This window comes from Bubalus bubalis, chromosome 4 (assembly GCF_019923935.1).
Source record: "Bubalus bubalis isolate 160015118507 breed Murrah chromosome 4, NDDB_SH_1, whole genome shotgun sequence".
NCBI lineage: Eukaryota > Metazoa > Chordata > Mammalia > Artiodactyla > Bovidae > Bubalus > Bubalus bubalis.
Genome location: NC_059160.1, coordinates 12,620,138 through 12,630,611, shown reverse-complemented (window position 1 = coordinate 12,630,611; position 10,474 = coordinate 12,620,138). Strand labels below are relative to the sequence as shown.

General features: G+C 50.6%; 1 protein-coding gene across 2 annotated transcripts in view; it reads left to right on the top strand.

Annotated features, from left to right (window-relative positions):
• The first annotated feature begins 1,229 nt into the window (after window positions 1-1,229).
• Window positions 1,230-10,474, top strand: part of B4GALNT3 (beta-1,4-N-acetyl-galactosaminyltransferase 3) — a 96,529-nt gene continuing 87,284 nt past the window's right edge. For both annotated transcript variants that reach the window (XM_025283003.2, XM_025283002.2), the window contains exon 1: window positions 1,230-1,428. In XM_025283003.2, the coding sequence (XP_025138788.1) occupies window positions 1,260-1,428 (169 nt within the window). In that variant the 5' untranslated portion in view covers window positions 1,230-1,259. The remainder of the gene's footprint in view (window positions 1,429-10,474) is intronic.

Sequence of the window (10,474 nt, the reverse complement as noted above, 5' to 3'; positions counted from 1 at the left end):
AATTGTAGCTGGAGCAGCTTTCATATGGTCTTATGACGTTGGACAAGATTTTGGAAGGCCTTGAATTCCGGAATTACAGTTTGCACTTTAGTCCGTAGGCACTGGCACGTAGACATTTCTGAGCAGGTGTAAAGGAATTTTACAAGGATGATCTGGTGGTAGTGGAGAAGATGGGGGCCTGCAGGTGCGGAGTCTGGAGTTGAGCGGCTAGTTAGAAAAGTTACAATAGTCCAGTGGAGCCTGTGGGACAGTGCGACATCCAGCTACTCTCAGCAACTGAGAGAGGGGGATCGGCACTCAATTATGTGAGCTTCTGTCTTTGAACAGTATTTTGCATGCAGTTCATTTGGCTTTAAAATGTCCAGGAATGCTTGTGGTTCTCCACTTTCTCTATAGTCTCCTGAGTGTCATCCCCAGGAGAAGAATGGAAAAAGAAAACTGCACTGTTCCTTTAGGTAGTCTACTCTGCCCCTCTGAACTCCTAACTCTCATTTAACTAAGAGGATAAAATCTTACCTGCCTGGAGGAATACCTTGATGAAGTTTTTTAATTCAAGGAGTGAGTTTCCTTTAGGCTTTTTTGTTTTTTGACTTGTAATTTTTTCCTCAGAACCCTCCAACATCCACTCTCCCACCAAGCTCTGTCATCTTAGTCTGAGAACAACTGCTTGGGGTCACCCTGGGGGCCGTGTAACTCCCCTAGGGCCTCTTGGAGATGTGCTGGGAGAGGGGACTGCGGCTGAACGAAGGGGCCCTGGCTCCCGGACTCGGATGTCCACTCTAAGACAGGAGCAGGGTCGCTGCAGGCCACGAAACGCCCCCGGACAAGCCTCCCCGCGCGCCCCTGCGCCCCGCGTGTGCCCAGTTCGACACCACTTGCGCTTTGGGAGCAAACCTGCTGGGTCTCTGTCCCGCGCAGAGTTTGGATCACAACTGCCCTCTACGCCCCACGCACCCCATCTGCGGAGGTGCCGGGGAGTGACCAGCAAGGCGGGAGCAGCAGTCCCCTTCCCGCCGCTTCTCGGGGGCGGGGCCCACCTGTGCCCGGGGGCGGGGCCGGTCCGGGGGCGGGGCAGGTGGGCCGCGGGCGGGGGCGCGGGGCGGGGCGGCGCACCTGGGGAACCTCCTCATGGGCAGAGCGAGGGCTGGAGGCTGCAAGCCCGCAGCCGGCGTGGGCAGGAGCCGGGGGCCGGGGCGGGCGGCCGGGGCGCGGCGCTGAGCGGGCTGGCGGGAGGGCGGGCGGGCCGGGGGCGCGGGGCCATGGGGGGCCCCCGGGCCGCGCGGCTCCGGCTGCTCCTGCGCCCGGTCAAGCTGCTGCGGAGGCGCTTCCGGCTGCTGCTGCTGCTTGCCGTGGTGTCCGTGGGGCTCTGGACGCTTTATCTGGAACTGGCGGCGTCGGCCCAGGTCGGCGGGAACCCCCTGAACCGCAGTGAGTAGCGCCGGGGCGCAGGGTGGGGAGGGACAGGGCCGGCGGTCCCCGCCTGCAGGTCGTGCCCCCCATCGCGGACCGGGTGTCCACTCGCGGGGTCCCCAGGTGCCGGGCGCCGGCGGGACCCGGGCCACCCCGGCGGCGCTGGGCTCGCAGACCCGCTGCCAGAGACACGCGTCCATGCGGGCAGGGTCCATGTCCCTCTGGGTCCCTCGGCCGCCTCCGGCAGGCCGCGGACTCTTGTCTTCGGGGCCCAGACTTTTCTCCCCGCCGTGTCTCCTAGGCTCACTGGGTTCGCTCCCTAGCTGCGTTTTCGGGGCGGGTAGGGGGGAGTTCCTTACTTTAACTATAGGGCCGAGAGCCACCCGCCCTCTACCCCCTCCACCTTCCCACAGGCCACTCCCCTCCCAGCCCCTTCCTCTTCCTCCAGTCGCCCACCTCCCCAGAGTGGCTTCCTCTCCGGGTCCCGACCGACCGCGCACTGTCCCCCCACAGCGGGTTGTCGACAGTCCCCAGACCACCCTGCAGAATGGGCTGAACCCCGGACCCATGTCAGGGCGCAGTGGGCAGCTCCGTGGACCGGACGGTGGGTGGATTCCTACTCTTCCAAGGGAGCCAGAGCCACTTAATTTTTCTGTGCCTCGGCTTCTTCCTAGGAAAACGGGAGAGGATTGTCTTGAGAGAGAGCTTTGCTTCCACAGACATGGCTAGCCGAGGCGATTTTCAGTTTACTGACGGAGTGAAGTAAAAATCCTCAAAGTGTCAAGACTGTCTGAAAGGTCACTGTGATAGTTGGGATAAAGAGAATCTCCCAGAACTACCAGGTGTCCTTCCCGGGCCTGAAGGGTGTAGGTTTATAATCCCAGAATGTTGTCTGGAATTCTAGATAAACATCCCCCCCCTCCCCCCTCCACTGCATTCAGGAAACCAGAGGAGCGGCTGGTGAAGCTCTGCTGAGAAGATGCTCTGAGTTCTTGGGTCAGCTGCTCTTCCCCGGGTTGGGTGTGGTGCTTTGCCTCCTCTTGTGGCGAAAGACAGGGAATTACTCGGGTCAGTAATTGAGCCGCTTCAGGATCGAGATAGATACTTGTGGCAGAACCTCTGGCTCTGTGGCCGTGGAAATATTTCTGGCTGTGGTGAGGAGACTGGGGTTCCATCCCTGATTCTGCTGCTAACGGAGTTGGAGAATCCGGGAGCAGGTGGCTGCTGCTCAGGCCAAAGGGGGAAGTTGGTCCCTTTCCATTTGGGCACTCAGACTGGGTGATCTCCATGCCTGAGCATTGCTGGGGTCTGGGAGCTCCGCACAGTGTGAGGAAGGGTCTTCCCAGTCAGGTCCATGGCTCTAAGGAGGAGGGTGCTTCCCTCTGAAGACCAGTCTGCCGTCCCACAGCTGGTCTTCCCTCCCCAAGCCTAGCTCTTCCCCCTGAAGGACAGAGTGGATGGATACTCCCAGACCCATGGCCACTCAGAGCGACCCACGTGGGTGAGCCCAGGTGAAGTGTGGGTGGGTGGGAGGTCCGGGTGAGATCTATCTTCTCTCCTCCTTGGGACACCCCTTCTCAGTGTGGCCACCATCTTGTCAAATGTGGGAACCTGTGGGGTCCTCTGCACAGATCAGAACAGAGGGGAAGGCAGCTGCTTGGTGACCTGAGGTGAAGGGCCTCCCTTTCCCCTCCCCCACCTGTTTTCCTCAAGAGTGCTTTCTCCTCAGAGAGCTGGGGTGCCACAGTCATACTCTCTCACACCTGCTCCCGACCTCTGTCTCCTGTTGGCTGCCTCATCCTTCTCCATCCGTTAGTTCCTGGGTCTGTTTGTTTCCCCTTCTCGATGCACCATCACTCTCTACCTGGGTTTCCTTATTCTTTGTTTCCTTTTCCAAACTGACCCTTCTCCAGAGGAATGTCCCCAAGCTTCCTACTCCACAGTCAGCTTTCCACTCCTCTAACCCTTGTCTTTAAGGGTCCTTGGGGGTCCAAGCCTCCCCTCACCGACTCAATGGACAAGAGTTTGAGCAAACTCCGGGAGATGGTGAAGGACAGGGAAGCCTGGCGTGCTGCAATCCATAGGATCACAAAGAGTTGGACACGACTTAGCCACTGAACATCAAGCCTCTTTTCAGCCTCTTGGAACTCCTCCAGGCCACCTGCTGTTAGGGTGGCTTTTCATGCGGGGCTGTGCCATCATATTCTACTCTTTTCTTCTTCTTTTAAAAGTTATTTATTCATTTTTGGCTGTGCTGTGTTTTCATTGCTGCGTGAGGACTTTCTCTGTTTGTGATGAGCAGGGCCTACTCTGTAGTTGTGGTGCGTGGGCTTCTCCTTGCAGCGGCTTCTCTTGCTGCGGAGCATGGGCTCTAGGGCTAGGGGGCTCAGTAGTTGCGGCTCTCAGGCTCTAGAGCACAAGCGCAGGCTCAACAGTTGTGGCTCCCGGGCTTAGTTGCTCCGGGACATGTGGGATCTTCCCAGACCAGGGATTGAACCCGTGTCCCCTGCATTGGCAGGCAGATTCTTATCAACAAAACCACCAGGGAAGTCCTCTTCTCTTTTCTGATTTCCTGTTGGAATGAGACTTTTAGACAGTGGCTGTGATTTCTGGCTCCCTGTCTCCCATCATTTGTCTTTAAGAAGCCGAGACACCAGGCATTAAAGTCTTCTCTTGTCTTCTAGGTCTTGCTCCCAGCTGTTCCTCTGGAGGGAGAGTAGGGGAGGAGGAGGACTTGGGAAGCAGAAGGGTGGGAAGAGGGCTGCAGGCCTTCCTCGCCATATACCCTGGCACGCAGCAGCAACCGGAACCCCATCTTGACCACCCTGCCTCCCTCTAGCAGTCCTGCCAACTCACCCCACCACCAGCCTTCCTGTCATCTGTAAGGCCAGCCTCCATTACAGGAACCTTTCATTTGCCTGTCCCTGTGTGGCTGCAGCCCTGATCTGGTGCTGGGAGAAGTGTGGGGAGAGATGGCAGTTAACAGACTCCAGGGTGGTAAGGTAATGACAGGGAGCATGCTTCCTGCTGCTTCTCGGAGTAACCCCATAGTTTGACATGGGCGATGTGCAGTTTGAGCTCCATATTAGAAAAAGATGCAGCCACATGGGGAGTATCCAAAATCGTTCACAGATAGAAAAATGGGTCCCTTGAACAAAAGACAGAGAGCTGTTTACTTGCTCATTTAAACAAACATTTGTTCAGCACATAGCTCGAGCATTGCATCGTGCTCAGTCACTTAGATGTGGTGATGACTCCGTTATGGTTTCTGTCTCTCGCAGCTTTCCCTCTTGGAGGGCGGTTCGGGTGCATGTGTGAAAATAATCACAGTATGAGATAGCCATCGTGTTTTACGTGGATAGAACCTGCCCGTTGCTGTAACACTTGTGAAAATGAGACATGGCTCTTTGAACTAATAATTCTTGGAAGTGGTGACATTTCAGGAGAACTTGAGGAGTTGGTAAGACTTTAGCAGATGCAGAAAGAGAACGATGTTCCAGGCAGAGAGGTCAGCAGAAGCCCAGACCAAGAGTCAAGAAGTTCATGTTTGGGAGTGTTGGGCATCTGGGTTTGGTGAAGGAGAATGGTGCCAGATTAGGGAAGACTTTTAATAACCTTAAAGGGTGGTGTTTATTCAGTAGATAAGAGAAAACAGTTCAAAGTTTTAAAACTGAATGGGAGGAAAGGAAAGATAGTGAAACTGTTTAACAAGACTATACTTTTATATGGACGGTGGTGCTGGGTTGGGGTGGAAGTTTCCATGCTGTGGCTGCATTGGCCTTTAGCTGTTGGGTCATGGAGCTCCACTGGGGACAGGTCAGGGCTCTAGTGGGACATTCAGAGGGTTTGGGACAGTCACTATATACCAACATGTTCATAAATGTTCCAGTGTTTTGAGAACTGGCACAACTGTACTGGTGTGTACTGGCTGAAAGCAGCGCTGGGCACAGACGATTACTGGAAGTTAAGGAGTCCGTTCTGGCAGGTTTTAACGAGCCAGACCCATTTGTTCAGATTGGTTTAGCTTCGTCCTGCCCGAGGGCAGAGGTCTGGACTAGAATGGTTTCTAGGTTCTCTGATCTGTAACTGACCTGCTGCTGTGACCAACTTGATGCTGGAACCAAGCAGTCATCTCTGGGCACAGAGCCAGGGCCGAGCAGTCGTGCGTACCAGCCTCTTTCCAGATCTCGCAAGGCTGGGTCTGCAATGGCCCCATGTAAAGGCCCAGTTTACCTGCCGAACAACCCAGAGTGTCCACAAGCTCAGGAATTCATTGGCTTCCACCACCTGAAACCTAAAACACCTCTCTCTGGCTGGCCTTGCAACTCCTAATGGACTCTGAGCAGACTGAAGAGCTACAGCCACAGAGGTCAGGCTGGCCCCGCAGCTTCTGGGGTCACCACAGCCATTCCGACTTGGAAGGGATGCAAACCCTCCAGTCATGGAGGTAACTCAGGGTATAAGAGTAATCTGAGACACAGACTGGGAGAGAGGGAGAAGCAGGAGAGACAGATGTGTGGGCTGAGCCAGGATGCTGAGACTCGGAGCAGCAGAGGCAAGTGGGGAGGGAAACCCAGCTGCTCCGTGGCTCCTTGTGGCCCCTGGAACCTGTCCACGCCACCCCAGGCTGGGCTGTCCCTCTGGCTCCTGGAGCCTCTGGCTCCTGTCCCTCTGTCCTCCTTATGTTGTAGGACACAAGTCCTCTGTCTCTTTATGCTGCCATTCTGGCCATCCAGCTGCCGCGTGCAACTTCAGATCAGTATCCAGTTCAGGGAAAATACTGGGCACTCAGATACCTCCTGGGTATGGATGGTAAGCTCTGAATTTCCAAGCACCCGATATTTTCCACTGGCAGATACTTTGTTTATCAGTGATGGATCCAAGAATAGAACCTAGGAATTCTTGTTCCTCGTTCCATAATACATACAAACAACAATAGCCTTTAAATGCAAACGAAAGGATAAGAATGACGCCTTCAGTGCTTTTTTATTAGAAGTGTGTTTCCTTTGGACCAGCACGGTCTGCAGCAGGCCTGGGGGAAGCAAGAACAACGACTCAGCTGTGACCACTCCTTTCCCTGGGTTCTGTAGTCCTCTTTGACGTGGGCACAGAGTCTTGGCAGCCTGGCAGGCCCTGCTCTCCTCCTGCCAACCTGAGACCCTCAGGTGGGCTGAGGCCCCGGTTGGTGGTTCTGCGGATGCTGACTGTGTCCTGGGAGTCATGTGTCCAAGCAGCATGAGATCTTTGCAGTGGCCACTCCTGTGCTGGCTTGCAGAGGGGCTGGGCTGCCTGCAGTAGTTTTCCAGGCCCCAGAGGCTGGCCTTGCCCTCCAGCCTGGGCTTTATGGAGCGGAGCAGAGCAGCCGCCAGGACAGGGCTTGCTTTGGAACGGGGCCTGGAGGCTGCTCTTGGACTTGGCCTCTCACCGCCTGCTTCTCCACTGAGTTCCACCAGTCTCAGGGCCTTCCCTTTAAACTTCCACGAGCACATTTCATTCTATCCGAGGATGATGAGGCATCAGCTAGGCCAAGCACACGTTCTGAGCTTTCAGACAACCCTCCTCGGACCTTGTGACCCACAGTTAATGGGTTTAAATATTATCTGATATGAAAAGGACCACTGGAAGAGCCAAGAGCAGTTTGGACAGGGTATATAAAGGCCGTTGGGCCGAACCTGTCAGTGCATCTGAGCAAAGCATGATGGATACATCTTTACGTTTCTACAGACTCTTAGGTTCCTACAAGTGCTGCATTGTGTTAGAAGTACCCATGAGATGAGCAGAAATGAATATTTTAAAAATATATTTATTTATTTGGCTGCACAGGGTCTTAGTTAGGCATGTGGGATATTTGATCTTAGTTGTGACTTGCAGATCTAGTTCCGGACCAGGGATTGAACCTGGGTCCTCTGCATTGGCTTGGAGTCTTAGCCACTGGACCACCAGGGAAGTCATGAATTTTTTTTTAATCTCTGTAATATTTTAGTATATGATTAATTTTTTATGCTAAACTTTTAAATTTCTTAACTATTGACCAACTTTTTTAGAAAATAAGCATGTGAATTGTCCATGTGGTTCCTGTTTTGTTTTACCTTTCATGGAAGTATATTTCATGTACAGAAAAATGCACATGTAAGGAAGCAGCAGGATGAATCTCCACAGACTGAACATACCTGTGTAAGGAACACTCCAAGGAAGAAACAACTTGACCAGTGCTTGTTGTCACTACCATAAGCATAGATTAATTTTTATACTTTATGGAAATGAATCACACAGTGTATGATTTATTTTTTAAATAGTATTTCCTTATGATTATAAAAATAATACATGTTCATTATACCAGATAATGGCTGTGTGCCTGGACCATATTCAATTCAGTTCAGTTCAGTTCAGTCGCTCAGTTGTGTCCGACTCTTTGCGACCCCATGAATCACAGCACTCCAGGCCTCCCTGTCCATCACCAACTCCCAGAGTCTACCCAAACCCATGTCCATCGAGTCAGTGATGCCATCCAGCCATCTCATCCTCTGTCATCCCCTTCTCCTCCTGCCCCTAATCCCTCCCAGCATTAGGGTCTTTTCCAATGAGTCAACTCTTCGCATGAGATGGCCAAAGTATTGGAGTTTCAGCTTCAATATCAGTCTTTCCAATTAATACCCAGGACTGATCTCCTTTAAGATGGACTGGTTGGATCTTCTTGCAGTCCAAGGGACTCTCAAGAGTCTTCACCAACACCACAGTTCAAAAGCATAAATTCTTCAGCGCTCAGCTTTCTTCACCGTCCAACTCTCACATCCATACATGACTACTGGAAAAACCATAGCCTTGACTAGACGGACCTTTGCTGGACCATATTAACTCCTATAAAATTATCTTTTTGTGCATCGAGCTCTCCACACAACCGATCCAGTAACTTAAGGAGGGACCAAGGAAGACCAGAACCTCAGTGCTATGCGTATAGCCCTGAGAGATTCTCCAAGGATGGGATTGAGAGCCATCCAGAAATGTTTCTTCTGGTCTTTATTTTTTTCTTCCCGTTTTAGAGATATAATTGAAATGTTAAATTGTACATCTAATGGGCTTCCCTGGTGGCTCAGTAGTAAAGAATCCTCCTGCAGTGCAGGTGACCTGGGTCGGGAAGATCCCTTGGAGTAGGAAATGGCAACCCACTCCAGTATTCTTGCCTGGAAATTCCATGGACAGAGGAGCCTGGCAGGCTGTAGTCCATGGGATTGCAGAAGAGTGGGACATGACTTAGAGGCTAAACAACAACAACACAACATAATGATTTGATATATGTATATGTTGCAAAATGAGTACTACACTAAGTTCAGTTAACATCCATCATCACATAATTACAATTTTTTTTTCTTGTGATGAGATCTTTTCTTCTGGTCTTGATCATTGAAATAGCCATGCTCTCTTGAGCAATCCATTCATTTTCCTTTTTATTGGCCATGTAAGTTGTACTACTACTCAGGTTTCTCCCTTTGTGTTGGTTACTAGAAAGCTTCAGCTTTTGGATCATTTGGAAAAACATGTAAAAGATTTTATGAACTGGATTTTGGCATCAATTTTGTGCCTATGTCTTTTCATTTTTTTCCCCACAACTACTCTAATTTATGTCATCTTATCTTCTGTGGTACTTGAAAACCACAAAAAACTTCAGTTTTTTTCTAGACTAAATCAGGGCATAAAGAAATCAGTAAATCAATGGGATATATAAAAATATGAAGAAGAAACTAACCATCACCTGTAACCTCACTGCTTTGACATATAGATTGTTGAAAAGAAAAAATAAAATATAATAGCTATGATAACCAGGTGCTTGATTCTGGAAAGAATTCTAGATTAAAACCCCCCAGAACCTGAAAAATTGTTTTCTTTTCTTTTTTAATGTATTTAGGTATTGGAAAATTGAATGACATTTAAAAATAAATTCTTGGGCTTCCCTGGCAGTCCAGTGGTTAAGATTCTGTGTTACCAATGCAGGGGACACAGGTTTAACTTCTGGTTTGGGAACTAAGATACTACATGCTGTGTGGAGTGGTCAAAAAATAAAAATTAAAATTGGTGCAAAAAAAGAAACTCCCGACAAACAAAAAAATCAATAATTAAAAAAAATAAATTCTCACCTCCTTATATATGAAGAAAATATCAAAAGCTTGAAATTTACTAGCAAATGCTGGGACCTGAGTGACTGTCTTTGACATAAATGTAAGGAATTTAATAAAGCTTGGGGCACCACTGACAATACTAATAAAACAACGCAGGGGACTGGACAGGAAGGCCGAGAATCTCAAGTCAGTCCTGTGGGTTCAGCCCCGCCCCCTGAGGCCAGTCCAAGGAAGAGCTGTGGCTTCTTCTGGATGTCACAGACATCAGCGGTCCAGCGCCTTTACTCACATGAGAAAACAGGCCTGGGGAGGAGGTGGTATCTGCCTCCTACCCATTTCTTCTCTTCTTTTAAACTGTTCTTGGGAGTTCCCTGGTGGTCCAGTGGTGAGTTAGGACTCATTGCTTTTATTGCCAGGATCCAGGTTTGATCCCTGGTGAGGGAACTGAGATCCTTCAAGTGATCAAAGGTGGAAGTATGCTTTATGGCACCAAGACCGGGAAACAGGGCCCAGGGTGGGAAAAGGAGAAGGGAGGATGAGGGAATAGAGAAATGGCATTCCAGGCAGACCAAGGGTTTTATACAGGCAGAGCTCAGAGATACTGCGAGTTTAGATCCAGACCCCTGAAATAAAGCAAATATTGCAAGAAAGTGACCCACACAAAGGTTTTGGTTTCCTAGTGCATGTAACAGTTGAATGTATGCTTAGTTAACTGCACCTGACTCTTTGTGACCCCTTGGACTGTAGCCCGCCAGGTTCCTCTGTCCATGGAATTCTCCAGGCAAGAATACTGGAGTGGGTTTCCATTTTCTACTCCAATGTAACAGTTATGTTTACACTATACTGTAGTCTATCCTGAGAAATCTGTATGCAGGTCAAGAAGCAACAGTTAGAACCAGACATGGAACAACAGACTGGTTCCAAATTGTCAAAGGAGTACCTCAAGGCTA